General features: G+C 46.7%; 1 protein-coding gene across 2 annotated transcripts in view; it reads left to right on the top strand.

Annotated features, from left to right (window-relative positions):
* Positions 1–17,913, top strand: part of LOC147629164 (uncharacterized) — a 75,675-nt gene that overhangs the window by 26,396 nt on the left and 31,366 nt on the right. For both annotated transcript variants that reach the window (XM_086812415.1, XM_086812414.1), the window contains exon 4: positions 9,166–9,286. In XM_086812415.1, the coding sequence (XP_086668541.1) occupies positions 9,166–9,286 (121 nt within the window). The remainder of the gene's footprint in view (positions 1–9,165; positions 9,287–17,913) is intronic.

Genomic DNA, 17,913 nt, shown 5'->3' with positions numbered 1-17,913 from the left:
GATGAGGCTGACCGACAACCTATTATGTGGAACGAGTTCATCACGGATGAGGCCAGTCGGTCACTTGGTGCATCTCGTTACATGTAGTGGTCAAGATGGGGGAGATGTACATACATAGTTCTTGCTTGGAAGACCTTTAAGAGTCTTCCGGTGGATCGGAGAGCTGCATCCATTCAGCATCTTAGGGGCTCTCACATACGTATTGATCAGATTGATGCCATTATTCCGCATGAGTGGCTCTCTGGGACCTTTCATGGAGACTATCATTGGAGTTGGTTGGGAGTCTTTTCGAGGATAGGCATACCTCTGCGGGTCATTGCTCTCCCAGGCCAAGAGGCTATAGATTGCATCTTTATTATATCATTCCTGGAGGGAGATTGAGGAGATGTAGCATGGAGGGAATCATCCGTGATACTAGGCTTAGTCTAGTGAGGATTGTTGGTCGTTCGGGGAAGCATTGGTTCATTGATCCTTCTCCTCAGATAGTGACTCATGGCTCTTGGTGTTTGTGGCTATATGGTGGCAGTTCTATCAAATATCTTTAGTGGGATCCAAGAGAGCGGGACTGGATTGATGCCTTTGATCCATTGAAAAGCCTTCCCTTTTTTTGGTTTCACGGTCCAGAATGCCAGCCTTCTCCTCACTTGACAGATGCATAGGATCCCTACTCTCACGCCTCATTGGGAGAGTTATGATCTCTCCAGTGTTACAACGCAAATATTGGCATAGGCTTTGGCATTCATACAAAAGGAGCCAGATCTCTCATTTATTTTGGTTATTTTTACATGGTGGTCTCCCCACCAATCAATGGAGATCGGTTTTTGGTGTAGCACCTACCTACCCGAAATGTGCGGCAGATTCTAAGACTGTACAGCATTGTTTATGGGAAGCACAGCATATTTGGGGTTCTATAGCCCAACTTATGAGTAAATTGAGTGGCCGCACCATGCATGTGACTTGGGGGGTAGTTGCTCGGCTTTCCCAGTCTGGTCTGCAGCTTTTCTATGAGGGCAGTGGTACAAACTCTGCTTTTTTCATTCGTAGAGGTATTGCCCAGCATGGTTTATTGCAAGATGTCTCTCACTCTGATTATACACCCCCGAAACAGAGGATTCACACCAGTTGGGAGATTGTTGCCAGTATTACAGCATGGTAGATCTGGAGTGGTAGATGCATAGACGTTGTTGAGGGTGTCCACATTTCTGGATCTTAGTGCATTAGTACTATATGGGGTGATATCATCCATACTCTCATGGCTACTTGGGCTCGTATTAAGGGGTCCTCTCGTTCTGTGTAGGCAAAGTGCGTTGAATTTATGCGGGAGTGGGACCATGGCATTTTCTTTTCCTCTAGTCCCACACGTTGTAACAGGTGCCCAAGGCTCAAAACAAAGGTGGAGTGTGGAAAAAAATAATAAACAAATGATTATGTGTAATGAATCTTAGGTGGCAAGGGCAGCATGGCAACGGGAAGGATAAGAACAGGTGCTGGAAAACCAAAATAGAAGGTGTATGGAGAGGGAGAAGGATCTACAGTGAAGAAAACTGTTGCAGACAGGAGGGCTTCCAGTTCTCAAGGGTCACAAAGATTGAAGCGTGATCCAATTGAGGAGGATTTGGGGAAATCAGAGCACAGGAGGTGTCTTGGTCCAGAGAATCGAACAGGAGATGTGTCCCTGGTTATCTCTGAAAGGTGACTCTGTTGGAAACGTGGTTTAGTCCAATATATGCTCAACTGTTGCTGTTGTAGGTCAATCGTGTGCTGAATCGAGTTTGTCTAGGAGAAGCTTGCAGTTTGAGTCATAGTATTCACTGTAGTTAGGATAGTTGCAGTTTGAACCTTTTGTCTCAGGGGTGTTGAGACAGTTTCTCTTTGTTTTGTGACATAACAGTGAGTTTGAAGCTTATATCTATGCCATGGTCAATGTGTGTTTGTGTTTTGGAGTTAGTTTGAGTTGATCTGTTTGTTTTAGTTGATGTCGAGCGCCTGTGAATCTAGGGGTCTCAGCTGTCCTTAAAAAGAAAAAGTCATCTTCTGTTGAGAGAATGCTGTCACAATAGGGTCAGAAAGGTGATAGCTACAGGCAATTATATGTCTAGGGAGTCAACTGATGAAGTAAGAAGTTAGTTCTGATCATTTGGTATACAAGGGAAGGTATTCCGAGTCAAATCTCACAGATTGAAGTCTGACAAAAGTCAAATTGGTTTGTGGGCAAGCTGGTCATTCCGAAGCAGCTGTGACTTGATAGTGATCAGCTGGATGTCCAGAGGGCCATATTTTGGTTTGGTTTGAGTTTTTAGAGGGTTTAGAGATCTTAGACAGAGTTGAGAGTGTCTGCTCGAGTTGAGTCAGCCGTCGGCAATCAACAATCAAACATCAGATCGGACAATAGTAGTCAGTTGTTGACAGCAAAACGTCTTCCAAGTCATATCTTCATGAAACTAGGGCAGTCCAAGGGCCAGGAGAATACAGTGGACCCTAGTGTCATTGCCTTGGGATTGTCTGAAGGTTCAACAGGTTTAGTAGCGGATTCTCCGCATTTTCACTATTGACCGGGCTCTCTCCCGCATAGTTGCTTGGGCCACTGAGGCTTGGACCACCATGGCATATGAGGAGGGTGGGGGACTTGCCTTGCAGGTCTGTCATCTCCGTATTTCTACAGTACCAGTACCAGCTCCCTCCATTGATCATTGGACTCTTGGTTTTAACCAAAGATGGGGGATTTGTTGCAGTATTGCTGCGTGGCACATTTGGAGAGCTCGTTGTAGCAAGGCCATCAAGGGCACCCTCACCCCGCTAGCGGAGTCCATCTGGAGAATCTGGTTTGATGTCATTCGTACCCTCCGTGGGCAGTGGGGGAAGCTCTAGGGTGGCTCCGACTGTATGTGGAAGCATTGCGAGGCCTTCCTGAGGATTTGGCGTTACAATCCCTCTCTCTCACTGATAGTGGTCGTGAGCCCACTTGGCACTATAGACCACCTGTGTGGTTGTTCCCCCCGCCTTCTCCTTCTAGAGCATCCTTCCCCCTTTTCAGTTTTCTTGACTCTCTCTCCCCTCTATGAAGCTGAGTTTGTACTTAGCCATTTTGGTTGTTTTGCTTGGTAACTAATAGAAGGATCTCTTTCCGGGACAAAGAAAAAGAAAAAAGAAAAAAAAAAGGACTAACTCTGGGCACCCCGTCAATGCTAACAATGACTGTTGCTGTGGCAGATGAAGGTAGTCCTGGGAGGGCATGGACCTCCAGAACCCAAAAGTAGCACCTATGGATCTCATCAACTTGCAAAAGGCCTGTGGGAGTCCTGGAAACCTGAGTGAGACGGAGGTAAGTTGCTGGTCCTGTGCCATTGGGTCAAATCTATACAATATTTGGGGAGGGAGATTTTCTTTTGACCAAGGGGAAGAGTGCTGCAGGCTAGTGCCTGGGAAGTGGCTTCCAAAGAATCAAAGTCCACTTGGAAGGTCCACTTGGAAGAAGCCTCTACCAACGCAGCAGGGAGAAGAGGTGTGCAGGCTAGTGCCTAGGAAGTGGCTTCCAGAGAATCAAAGTCTACTTGGAAGGAGCCTCTACCAATGCAGCAGGGAGAAGATGTGTGCAATAGAAGTATGGGGAGCTCTTGGGGATTGTCCAATTTCCTGCTTTTGAGGACGCATATACCACAACATGAGCTGTCTACTAACAATAGCTCAGTGAGTTTGAACTTTGGGGCAGGGCATCTATCCTATCATGGTGAAGTTTCTATTTCAAATCACCTTGGCAAGTTTTGGTGTATGTTGAAAAAAATTCTCTCTCTCTCTCTCTCTCTGCCCTGTGTGCAGGCCACCTCGCTGCCCTGCTCTGCCCGCCGCTGAGACCTGTGCGCCTCTGCTCTATGCGCCTGTGCGCCTGCTGAGATGACCTGTGCGCCTCTGCTCTATGCGCACCCACCTGCACGCCTCTGCCCGCCTCCGTGTGCACCTCTGTAGGCTGCCTTGCTGCCTTGTGCGCAGGTCGCCCGCCCTCCCTTTTCCCACCCACCCTTGCTCAGGCCCCCAAGGCAGCAACTAGTAGGGGAAAACATGTCTCAACCCCTGGAGGGGGAACAGGATGGTGAGACAACCTTTCACACCCCCACGAAGGCACCAAATGCCTACCGCATAAGACTGAGGGAAGGAATCATGTCCCCTGGCTCACGAAGGATTACGAAGATGGCCCGAGGAGATGAGGCCCTTTATGAGGAGATACAGCTTCACATAAGGACAGAGATGAACACCATGTGACAGGAGCTTGAAAAGGAATGGACCGAGCAGATGCATGCCCAAAGGAAAGTGATATACGAAACGCTGAAGTAAGAGATATATGTCCAATTGAAGGGAGAAATGCAAGCCCAAGTACAGGTTGAGATGGAATTAGCCCAAGCCTTGATGCACACGGAAATGAAAAAAGAGATGCAGAAATGGAAGGATGACATGCTCCGAGAGATTGGCACAACAGTTGCATCGTACGAAGGCACGTTGAAGACATGTATGGCTGACCGCGAAAAAGACATCACAGAAATGCAAAACACTTTGGAATCATGTTAAGGCAAAAGTGGCTGCAAGTGAGAAGGAAATGCATTCATGGGCTGAAATTGCCAGTGCTACAAAGAAACAAATTGAGGAAGTCAACCCATGGATTGAAGTAGTAAAAAAACAGAAGGATACACCAATCAATAAAGTAGAGGTGATGAATGCTACATTGGAAGAGGAAGCCAAGAGATGGGCGCGTGCCTTACGTGTACGTGTAGTTGGGTGGGAAGATAAGGGAAATCCCCAAGAGGATGCAAAAGCTCTTGCAACAAAAATTGGAGCCACTGATGTACCCATTACCGGAGCATGGCAAGTAGGCAGAGATGAAACCAGGGCGAAGATATTGATCATCAGGTTTGGTGACTTGGAGAAGAAGAAGGCCTTCCTCTCCAAAAGCATGGCCCTTAAAGGGGAAAAGATTTATTTGGATGAGGACCTTACACCAGCACAGATAGCACACCGGAAGGAACACATGCCGCGTGTGCTTGAGGCAAGGAAAGAGGGGAAATGGGCGGTATACAGAGATGGCCGAGTCATCATTACGGAGAGGAGGCCTGCTTGACGGTGCGCGGCCTATGAGACCTTGCGATTCACGGTGTGGAATTGCAACGGAGCCCTTAGAACAGATGCAGGATACTTTGAGGATACTTTCAGACACAGTGATATTGAGACCCATCAGTGCACAAACAAGAGGCTTCCTGACGTACGGGGTTATAGATGGGAATTAGTTTTCCGCCCTCAGCCATGCACAGTGGGAGGTACCAGAGGATATGGAGGACTGGCAATACTTTACAGAGAGGAGCTTCATGACAAAATACATGTGGTACATAGAGATGCAGATGCGAGGTACATGTGGGTCAGAATATGCAGAGAGGGGCTCCGCGAGCTATATGTGGCGGTATGCTACTTTCCCCCAGCCCACTCCAGGTTTGCACCATCAGCAGAGTCGCCCTATATACCACTATATGATGATATCATGAGGTTTTCCAGCATGGGAGACATATTACTATTGGGAGACTTTAATGCACGTAAGGCACAGAGCAAACAGAGCTGTATGATACTCAAGAGGCTATGTACCGGGAGATCACGGCAGAGGATGTAGGGTTGCAGAGATCAGCACAGGATGAGGGGGACATTACAGCTTATGGTGGCAGGCATTTTCTCACACTCGGGAGTGCACATGGGTTGGTCATATACAATGGCTTATCGAGATGGCAAGGATCAGATACTCTCTCACACTGAAACTCTAAAGGGGGAGCGAGCACAGTGGACTACTTGATGTCATACCAACTGTTCTGTGGGGCAGTGCTACGGGGTGTGGGTGGAAGGGATCATAGTGCAGGGAAATGCATATGAGGCGGATGCATGTAGTACACCTGCCAATCCTCTCGTGATCTCGTCCAGAGGGCTATGTGGGTCTAAAGCGAACAAGCCATCAGATATTGTATCTCAGTAAACCCCAACTGTCTCACATGTAAACTGATATCTCGGGTACCTAGGTAGATGAGTGGCTGGCCCATCTCTCGGGGATCTACCTACTAGTGTGAAACTTAGGTATGCATGATCAGCTGCTATGCCAATGGGCCTACTGGAAATAATGAAACCCTGCACATTAGGTATCAATGAAGGAGATTCTGATGAGTGTCGTGAGACACGAGCACAACTACAGCGTGAGATTGCCATTGGGTCTCACATGCATAGACAGGCCAGGATGATCTTTTGGCACCTTGTGCGGAGGAAGAAACAAGCCTATCTAAGCTAGAGGAGGAGATCTACCAACTCTTCTTGGGGAAGGACAGCAAGAGGGCATGGAAGATGTTTCAGAAGAGACAGCCTGGTACTCCGATTACTGCACTTGAGGCATGGCATACTTATGCTAGAGAGCTATATGATGCACCAGGACAGCCCCCCACCCCCCCGTCCACTGGGAGCTAGACTGGCTAGCAGCACCTTTTTTACAATGCGGATGGTGCTAGATGCGATAGACAGGTTACAGAATGGAAAGGCACAAGATCATGATGGGCTAGTTGGAGAGCACTTCTCATATGCACGAGACACTTTGGCTCCGCTCATCGTACATGTGTTTAATCGTGCCATTTGTGAGGGTTTCCCGACAAGCTGGACAGAGCATATCATTGTACCACTCTTTAAGAGTGGGGACCCCATGGTACCAGGCAACTAAAGGACGATCATGATTGGTCATTACTTGGCCAAACTATATGGCTTTATATTAGAGTCGGAGCTAAGCCAATGGGCAGAGAGGTATGGTCATCGAGCACATGGACAGGCTGGCTTCAGGAGAGGATGTACTACCTTGGATCACATACTAACACTTCGGGCACTTATTGAAGAGGGCAGGGCACAGAAGAGAAGGATATACTGCTGCTTTGTGGACTTCCGCAAAGCCTTCGATACCGTACCACGTGCCAGGCTTATGCACAGATTGCATGACATTGAGGTACCCGAGGATATGCAATGGGGGATATATGCTTTGTATGAGTCTGTGAGACAGGCAGAGTCCGAGCTCCAGGCGAACTATCTGATAGGGTGACCAGCACGATAGGGGTGAAGCAGGGATGCCCGCTATCGCCCACCCTCTTTGGACTGTACATTGATGCAGTCTCTGATTATGTAGACAGATTGGGAGGCCCAAGGGCATGCCTGGCAGGGGTGTTGATACCCATCTTGTTATATGCTGATGATATTGTTCTAATCTCAGACTCTCCGGAAGGATTACAGAGACACCTGGATGCATTACAGGCTTTCTGTGCGGATAGAGATCTGACAGTGAACCTTGGGAAAACCAAGGTTATGGTGTTTAACACCACACATGCATGGGTGACGAGATCAGAGCCTCAGTTCACTTTCTGAGGGGAGCCGGTAGAGTACGTCAGGTCATATGTCTACTTGGGAGTTACTTTCACAGGACCGCGTTTCTCCCTGAAGGAGGCAGCAGCAGCTAGATTAGCTCGAGGGCATGAACCCTTGGGGCACTTGAGAGGCATTGTGCACACATACAGTTTCAGGAGCCACGCACCAAATTGTGGCTATTTGATACGCTTGTCACACCGACCCTCCTGTCCGGAGCTCCAATTTGGGGGCCCCGTATACATCACAGATCTCAGAGAGGGACAGATGAGGGATGGAGGCAAATGGAGAGACCACTGATTATGATGATTGCGCGCATGATTCGGAGCAAATCATCAGTACCACATGAGATTGTTCGGGCTGAGCTGGGTGTCCCACTAGTAGTAACCGAGGCCCTATTCCAGGCAGTTACCTTTTTACAGCGGCCATGGGAGCTCCCTCAGCAGAGGTACTCCCGATTGGCATTGACCTCATCTATACAGTTGGCAGAGGATGGAGATACTCATTGCTGGTACGCTCAGATGAGATCATGGTTTGACCTACATGGTTTGCGGATAGAGGCACTACCACCCTTTCAGTACAGTCTGGATTGTCCATTTTTGGATCTCACCCGCTCAGAGCAAAACCGCGTGATCAGGATGGATATCATCAAAGTGGACACAGAGAGGACATGGACTAGCTCCGTTGAGCCCTTAGACACGAAAATGGCTCATTACAAGAGCCATTTTCTACACCTCTCACTAGATGATTTTATCACCCGCCCGACGTACATGGATGTACACCTATCACATGGGATACGTTGTGCCATTGGACAGATCCGGACCTCATCACACTAGCTGCGGATTGAGACAGGGCGATATGTGCATCAGATCTTGGATGACCGCATTTGTTAGCTATGCTACGAGGAGGTAGAGACAGAGGAACACTATATTTGCCGATGTACAGTCTATTATCAGAGATGGCTGGGATTGTTTCTACTTGAGCTCAGGAGACACAGAGAGACCCTCTTGGCAGACAGGAGGCTGAGCCATGATGTACCTAGACAGAGGACCCTGACAGAGTTCTTCGGCACCAGCACCAGCACCAGCACTAGCAACACAGCCCACACACCTCTTGATACCTTCCCATTGGGCCATCAGGGCACCGACCACGCTCCCAGGGAGTCACCACTGATAGAGCAGTTATCTTATGTCGTGCTCGTCGGCCAAGCCCACCAGGATCCTGACCACGGCATCCTCACCATTGCCAGATCAGAGCCATTATTGCTCGGCATCGGAGGCACCTACCTCGCTTCTACGACCTCTCCATTCTAGACAGCCCCATGGCGGAGATACTTGATCTAAGGAGAGGGCAACACTTCAACTGATCAGCATACATGGATGTACCTGATATACATTTTTCAGTATTTTCTACTCAGTATCATCTCGGAGTCTTACAATTCTGTTCTTATAACTGTAGGACAATCAGTTTATTGTACTTTTTAGTCTCATTTAGTTGTTCTCTTTGATGAGACACCAACTTCAGATGTACTCTCACTTTTGGTATCATAGGCCATTATGGCCTCTTAGAGACGTTAATATATCATTTCATTTCACTACCTTAGGTTTCGTAATAGCCAATTTTCATACATTTTTAGCTTAAATGTGATAACTAGAATGAACACAGCCATGTTGATCGAAAAACAATGACCCCACAATATGTTCTTTGTTTCTAACATTATCATCCTAACAGAGCAGCACAATTTTCTTCCAGATTGCAAAAATTGAATCTACCTCAAGCGATACGTGTTCCTCATCCTTTAGGGTTTGGGGATCTCCCTAATGGTGGGTCGTACATAATACTCGAGCACTTGCAGTTTCGACCTTTTGGCATGGTAAGCATACTCTAAATTTGCTTGTTTTTCTAGTTCATTATCCACACATTGTGTCGCAACTTTGTATACAATTAAGGAGTTCACGTGTAGTCTATCTAGCCGAGGTAGGATTGAAGCAAAACTTAGTTGGATCCAGAAAGCATAAGAGTCTCGTTTGTTATCTACATCTAATCTTTCGCCACCTGCATCACTGCCTAAGAAGCAAAAGGCTTAACAACCTATGCTTTAAGTGCAATTACACAAGTTATAATGCAAAGGATTGCACACCATGCTACAACCTTTCAAGAAGGGAGGTACAAATGTGACCGTAACACATGCCACAGTTTCGGTATGTCTGTTGAGCATTGAACTCTAATGATAGGTTTGGATTGCTTGTTTTTGTTATGGTTCACATGATGAAACGTTTCCTTATGGGAAGACCAATGCATGTGCTATTTGGTAACGAAAGTATTTTGTGACACACCTCAGAGTGTTTAGGGCAGCCCTATGGGCAGGCACAGCCAGGTGCCTGTGCCATGTGGCGGTAGTTGACCAGCTGGAAGGCAAGTCGGCCAGCATATTTTAGGTTGTGGAACATGTTGGATATTCGGAGTCTATTAGGTGGGAATGTCGTCTTAGGTGTAAACACCCTGTATATGCGTGTACTTGTTATGAGCATGCGGACACTCCCTATGCGTCATAGGATAAGTGTGCCATGTGTCATTAGTGTGTGTGTTTGTATCTCCAGTCTGTGACGTGTGTCCAGCTATGTGTCAAAAGATAAGGCTACACCCTAGCCTACAAAACATTGTACTTGGTGAGTAAATTACACACATCTATCACATCAATAGAATACATCATTGAGTTGTAAAACTCTCTCTTTCTTTCTCACACCATGGATATCTTCTATCCACTTTAGTTAGGTACGCCTGTGCAAACCCTAATCCTAAACGAACATTTGGTATCAGAGCCTTGTTAATCAGCAGCAACCTCTGTCACTGGTCTGTCTAGCACACCTGCTGCTGATGCCGACAACCTGCTGCTCAGAGTTGCCATTATCTCCACTGCCTGTACGGCACCTCTGCCTGTGTTGTACTTGCAGCCGCCACCAACCAGCCGCTTCCCCTGTTCAGTGCAATGCCCGCCTTACTACGTGCTCTGCCCTCTGGCAGCGCCGTCCTGTGTGCCCTGTGAGTTTGGCTCCGCTCCCTCACCTGATGCTGGCTGCGCCCTGCTCATCACTGCTGCCCTATGCTGCCTCCTCCAGTACTTGCAACAGCAACTCTCCTGACAACTTTTGTACCTGCAGTTCGATGTCAACATTCAGGATTTAGGGACTTCTCAAAAATAAGAAACCAAGCAAAATTGGACAAATTGAAGCTTCTGCACTCCATAAAATTTGGGGCTTTCTGCAAAATCAGCCTCCTGCATGGATCTCAACAAGAGTGCTATTGCCTTTGAGAATTTCTTCGGGGCAAATTTTCCTACATGGCAAACAAAGATCTGATTTCTTCTCATGCGAGATGGAGTATGGAATGTGGTCAAGGGCATTGAAGAAGAGCCCAAAGGAGAAGAGGGATTGGTGGTAGTGTGAGCTTGGCAAGACAAAGGACAAGCTTGGGACTAGTTGACAACCTCATACATCATCTTGACCTAGACAAACCGGCCAAAGAGGTATGGGAAAAACTTGAGAATTTGTTCGGAAACAAGATCTATAAATCCAATGTTTTCCTCAAGCAATTTTTTTTAAATATGAACATGAAAGAAGCTCAAACTTTGCAAGAACACCTGAGCAATCTAGGCTCAGTTCTTCAGCAACTCGCTGCCCTCAAGGTGCAAATTGATGAGGATGTCATTGTTGGGTGTTGGACTCACACTCACACACACAAACCTGCACATTAGGGTTAGGTGCAAGGTAGAGAAGCTCACACACAGAAAAGAGAGAGAGAGAGAGAGAGAGAGAGCCAAAAGTGTAGTATCCACAAAATGCAAGTCAACTCTTGCATGTGTGCCACATCCATATAATTTAGAAGTACAAAATATTATATGTTAGAGTGTCCTTTCACACTTGATGTCCAAGGGGAAAAACCACATGGGAAAAAGTGCCCTTGGTTAAGCCCTGTTCACACATAGCACTACCATAAGTGAGCATATGCCTACAAATCCCCCCTGTAGTGGAAGTGTGAACCTGTACAAGGTAGCAGATCACTCTCTGTATGAGAGTAAGCCCAAAGCTTTGCGGAAAGCTTCAAACTTTTCTCGAGGTAAAGCCTTTGTGAATAGATCTGCAACATTATCCTGCGTAGGGCAATAAGATAAACTGATCTCCCCTGCATGTAGCCTCTCTCTGACATAGTGATAATGAATCTCTATGTGCTTGGTATGTGCATGAAATACTGGATTTCGTGCCACGGCCATAGCACTCTGGCTATCAGTGAGAATGGTGGGGGGTGTCTACTGACACTCATGAAGATCAGCCAATAGTCTCCTCAACCATACACAATCTACTGTAGCTGTAAAGACTGCCCTGTACTGAGCCTCACAAGTAGATGTAGTGAAACGAGACCCAAGCAGGGGTCACCCCTTCCTGGACTCACTTCTCCAATTAGCACTTTAATATACACTCTTAAAAGACAATAGCACAAGACAAAATAGCAAAAGAAAGTAATTAACAACTCTGAGCATAGATAGATGACAAGTACACGGGCCCAAGGCCAGATTTCCAATAAGCAATGCACAATGAAAAACAAAGTATCAAACCCAAATATGTTTGTTGATGCCGAGTCAGCAGTCACCAAGGGCTGCCCCGTCCATAGCACCTTCCAGAGTCACACTCCGCGTGCAATCCACCCGTCCCTGGCACTACGGATCACGCCGTGCCAGTCCTAGCGATGGGGCACCCTCACGGAGTTGACTCGGTGAATGGAAGAGGAGTCCAGACATAGGAGAGCAAGAGAATTCCTCATTCTTCGCGATGAAAATCTTCTGGAGCCACCGTACAGCCAGTAGGAAGAGTGAAACAACCTGGGCCACTTGTAGGAAATGCGTTTGTCCTAAATCCCACTGGTTTGACCTGCTGTACCTGCTGTACCTGCTGCTGTACCTGCTGTACGACCAGAATCAGCAACTAATGATGGTACTGTACCTACTGTACCCGCTGTACCTGCTGCTGTTCCTGCTGTACCTGCTGTACGACCAGAATCAGCAACTAATGATGGTAGTGTACCTGCTGTACCTGCTGTACCTGCTGTTGTACCTGCTGTACCTGCTGTACGACCAGAATCAGCAAATAATGATGTGCTCCAGCCTGTTTTCTCTAAATCCCAGCCAACAGTTGTGTTTTCTTCCTCCAAAATGCAAGGGAGAGGGCTGGAAGTGAGGCGCCTTCCTCCCATGCAAAGAATTGGGTGTGGTAGGTGGGGTAGGTGGCCAACCCCCACCCCACATGCTATAAAAGGGTGCCCAGGCCAAAAGAAGGTGCCCACACTTATAAAGTGTCCACCTACTTTTAATGAAGTATGAAACCTATAAGTTATAAGACTTATAACTTAAAACTCTTATTAAAATAAGGATTTCCCACCTGTTCACACGCCACAAAACCTTTCAGAAGACAAGGCATTCCACGGCTCACGGGAGGGCGTCCCCGACCCCTGAGCTAGACACACATGTCAAGCATGCAAACGAAACCAGTTCACGCGAAAACATTTCAAAGGCAGGCAAACATGAGTGCACAATGCAACATTGTTAAAGGATAATCTCCGTTCATGTACTTGCACAATACTTGACATTTCCGGGCACAAACAGGCCCACCGGAAAGTCAATTCCAGGTACACACACAGTGTACAATCCACCCGTCCCTGGCACTACGAATCACGCCGTGCCAGTCCTAGCGGTGGTAATCCAGAAACATACACCGTGTGCAATCCACCCGTCCCTGGCACTACGAATCACGCCGTGCCAGTCCTAGCGATGGAGCACCACTACGGAGTATGCTCATCCAGAGCCCAAAGCTCACACAAGAAGATAAGAGGACCATTAGATAGCTCAATGGTGACATCTCCCCGTCTTCTAAACAGTTGTCCGCAACTGAAAAGCTTCCAAATAGTCATGGAGAAGCTGCGGATAATCTTTGAAGTAGTCCTCATCAACCCACTTAGCATCAATGGGGAGATAGTTCTTGAACTTCACCAAATAGCGTCTTACAAGCTTGCCTGCAGATAGCTTACGCTCTTTATGAAACACAATCTGCTCTGGTTGCAAAATCTCTTCCAACTCATCCACTTCTGGTGGATCCTCAATGATAGGAAGACTTGGTTCCGGACCCACATACTTTCGTAAGAGGCTAACATGGAAAGCATTATGTATCTTCCAATGGGATGGCAATGGTAAACGAAAAGCAACTTCATTGATCTGCTCAATGACCTTGAAAGGCCCATAATACCTGGATGAGAGCTTGGGAAACATCCCCTCCTTACCAGATCTCTTACGGAGTCTAGCTTTTTCGAATTTCAGCAATACCCAATCATTTACCTTGACATCCAATTGCTTTCTATGCTTGTCTGCAGCCTTCTTATGCTTCTCTTGAGAACGGGCTATGGCTGTCCGTACCTGTGCAAAGGCAACATCCAAGTCCCTGACAAAGTCATCAGCAGCAAAAATCTCATCCTTAGTACGTAGGATGGGAGGCAATACCACTTTGCCATAAACTATCTCAAAGGGAGCCTTCCTAGTAGAAGCATGCACCGTGTTATTGTATGCAAACTCCACAAGTGGCAAATACTTTTCCCACAAAGTCTTTTGATCAGCCACATAGCATTTGAGAAGGTCCAATACGGCTGAATTTGCTGCTTCACTTTGACCATCGGATTGAGGATGAAAAGCGGATGAAAAATTCAGCTTTGTGCCCATATTGTCAAAAAGTGCTCTCCAGAAGAGACTGGTAGTTCGAGGATCACGGTCACCCACAATAGATTTAGGCATGCCATGATGCTTGAATACCTGTGATAAGAAAACTTTTGCCATATGATCTGCCTTGATCGTCTTCTTGACCGGCAAGAAATGAGCTTGCTTACTAAACCGGTCAACGATAGTCCATATAGCATCATTACCTTGCTGAGTGCGAGGCAAATCCATGATGAAATCCATAGCTATACTCTCCCATGGCTGCGAGGGAATAGGCAATGGTAGAAGCAATCCAGGAGACTTCTGACGATCAAACTTGACCTTTTGGCAAGTGAGGCAAGCACGTACATAAGCCTCAATGTCCTTCCTCATCCCTGGCCAAAAGAAGTAGCGTTCAACCATATGAGTAGTAGGTAGAATACCTCTATGTCCTGCATACGGTGGAGCATGGCATTCTTCCAACACTTTTTGCCTCAAATCTGTGGGCACACAAAGGCAATTATCTTTAAGGAGATACCCATCTTTGATCACATATGATGCATGAGTATGACCAGCCACCAAATCAGCCCATAAATCTGAAAAATCAGCATCTATATGGTACTTATTTTGCATAGACGACAAGTCTCCATGAGAGGCAATTGAGATAGAAGCTACATACGGCCTTCGAGACAATGCATCGGCCACCACATTCTTCTTTCCCGGTGTATGCACAATCTGAAAATGAAACATAGAGAGGAAATTTGCCATCCGCATATGCTTCTCTGAGAGCTTAGTTTGTGTGAGAAAATACCGTAAGCTTTGGTTGTCGGTCTTCACCATAAACTCTGCACCCAGAAGATAGTGCTTCCAAATGGTCAATGCATGAATCACTGCCAATAGCTCCTTCTCATAGATCCCCAAAGAAAGCTCCGTATCACGCAAACGGCGGCTCTCAAATGCCACGGGGTGTCCTTCCTGGTTTAGGACAGCACCTAAACAATCTCCACATGCATCACATTCCACAAAGAATGGCTTGTGCAAGTCAGGAATGATCAACACGGGCCCAGATATGATTGCATCCTTTAGTGAATAGAAAGCTTTGCTTTCCAATGAAGTCCACTGAAAGGGGACTTTCTTCTTTGTCAACTGATGAAGAGGGGCAGCAATCAAAGCAAAATGCCATATGAACCGTCTATAGTATGAGCATAACCCAAGAAAACTACGAACCTCATGCACTGACTTGAGTTCAGGCCAATTCTTGATAGCCTCAATCTTGGCGGGATCCATTCGTATGCCATCTTGAGAAACAATATGCCCAAGATAATGAATTTCGGAGAGGAAGAACTCACTCTTCTTAGCATTGATGTGAAGTCTATGCTTTCGGAGTTCTTCAAAGACTATGGCCAAATGCTTTCTGTGCTCTTCTTCAGTCTTGGAATAAACCAAGATGTCATCGAAGAAAACTCCAGTGAACGATCGATGATCTCTAAAAATCCTGTCCATCATACGGTTAAAAGTGGCAGGAGCATTTGTAAGACCGAAAGGCATAACAAGATACTCGTACAAACCAAATGCTGTCCTGAAAGCGGTCTTATGCACATCCTCTGGTACTACCCGTACTTGATGATATCCACTCTTCAAATCAATTCGGCTGAAATATGCCGAGCCATCCAATCTATCCAAAATATCATCAATACGAGGAATAGGAAACCTATTCTTGATGGTTAGTTTATTTAGAGCCCGATAATCCACACACATACGATAAGAGAGATCCTTCTTCTGCACTAGAAGTACGGGAGAGCAATACGGTGAAGAGCTAGGGCGGATCAAACCTTTTTGCATGAGCTCATTGACTTGCTTCATGATCTCCTCCTGCTGTGATGCACTCACACGGTATGCCGGCCTATTTGGTGGAGAACTGCCAGGCACAAGGTCTATACGATGATCCTCCGGCCGTGGTGGTGGTAGCTCCCCTGGAAGTGAATCTATAAAGCAATCTGCATATTGTTTCAAAAATTCCAGCCTATCACATGTGAGAGAATCAAGAGAATGATCAACATGGTCTACTCTATCACGAACAAAAATCATGTACGAGCAAAGACCCTTTCTCATGGCTTTATTTATTTGAATGTGGGATACAATAGGGATAGAATTCCCTTCCACACCGGCATCAATAACATGCTCTTTGCCCCTATGCATAAATGTGATCCGGTTGGTCTTGTAAGCCTTGCGAGGATCAAGACGGGAGTGCCAAGGCTTTCCAAGCAATACATCACACCCATTTAATGGTGCAATGAGGAAGTTCTCATGGTCCAAATATCCCTGAATATGCATGCGAAGCTTGCCAATAAGGGGTGTGACCTTGACTTTCTTGCCAACAAATGCACTTCCGGCCTCAATCTCCGGTCCCATGTCATCCACACTAATGCCCAATGCTGTAGCCATTTCCAATGATATGAAGTTGTCCGTGGCACAATCATCAAACATAAATAATGCGGGTTGATCTTTGAGCTGTCCCCATGCCTTGCATACCATCCTATCCAAAGCATCATGGGCTGTCCCCCCTTGTACATCGGGCACCATATGCACATTAACCTTGGTTTCTTTTGCATCCTCTTTGCCTGCTTTCTTTGGGCATTGCCGGACCATGTGATCTTTACTACCACAAGAAAAGCACTTACCGTCACGTATATATTGCACCCTTTGTTCCGGAGTAAGTCCATAGTTAGGCCTTTTGTTGGGACGCTTCTTCTCTGAGGTACTTTCAGCTTTTGGAGCTCCCTTAACTTCATTGGAGTCCCTTTTAGGTGGCTGTCCACCCTTATGCAGATTTGGGACAGCCTTGTCCTTCCCCTTTTGAGCATGTCCATCTCTATAATTTTGCTTCAGCTTTTGCTCCAATTGTTCGGTGGCCAAAGCAGCTGAAATGAGCTGTTGTAGAGTGTGGTTTGGGTACAACTCCAAGCCCGATTGATAAACCGGTTGGAGTCCCGATTCAAACTTTCTCTTGCGTTCCTCATCATTTACCTGCATAATAGGGGAAACTTCCAAGAGTGTTTTCCAAAACTTGGATACATAAGCATGAACTGACTCACCTTCATTCTGCTTAACCCAATCCCACTTCTTGCGGATGTTCTTCTTGGCATTAGGGGGTAAGAATTGGACATAGAATCTAGTTTTGAATTCAGCCCAAGTGTCCACGGGAGTGCCTGAGAGCTTTTCGGCAAGCCACCAATGAGCGGCCGTGCCCTTCAAGAACATGCTGGCATGCCTCACCTTGGACTTTTCTGAAAAATCCTCATCACTAAAAGCAATGTCAAATTGGGAAACAAATGACATAACCTTGGAAGCATCAAACTCACCATGATATGTCTCGAACTTGACGGATTTGTCCCCGGCTTTGAATTCCTTTTGCTTATGAACATGATGCTCATAATCCCCATGCGTCCTCTTGATTCCACGTTCATGTGGATCAGCCCTGACATCCATAGATGCTCCTGCATACTTAGGTGGCATACGTGGACGTGAGCCATGTGCTGTACCTGTATGCATGTGTGTAGCCCCACCACTTTCTCTTGCAGCATAAGCATGATCCGGAGAGGGTGTGGAGATGGGAGCATGAAGAAATGGCTCTTCACGGGAGAGTTCAGCAGGTAAAGTAGTAGTACGGGGATGTCGGTGCGCTCTAAGCCCATGAGAAACCTGCAAAGATGAAGAATGAGGCTTGTAACGATCATCTCTAGAAGTAATGTTACCTTCATAGGCAT

Source organism: Cibotium barometz, chromosome 18 (assembly GCF_041138505.1).
Source record: "Cibotium barometz isolate CiBa-2024 chromosome 18, ASM4113850v1, whole genome shotgun sequence".
Lineage (NCBI taxonomy): Eukaryota > Viridiplantae > Streptophyta > Polypodiopsida > Cyatheales > Cibotiaceae > Cibotium > Cibotium barometz.
The sequence above is the reverse complement of the archived record's forward strand: the minus strand, read 5'-3'. Positions and strand labels throughout refer to the sequence as shown.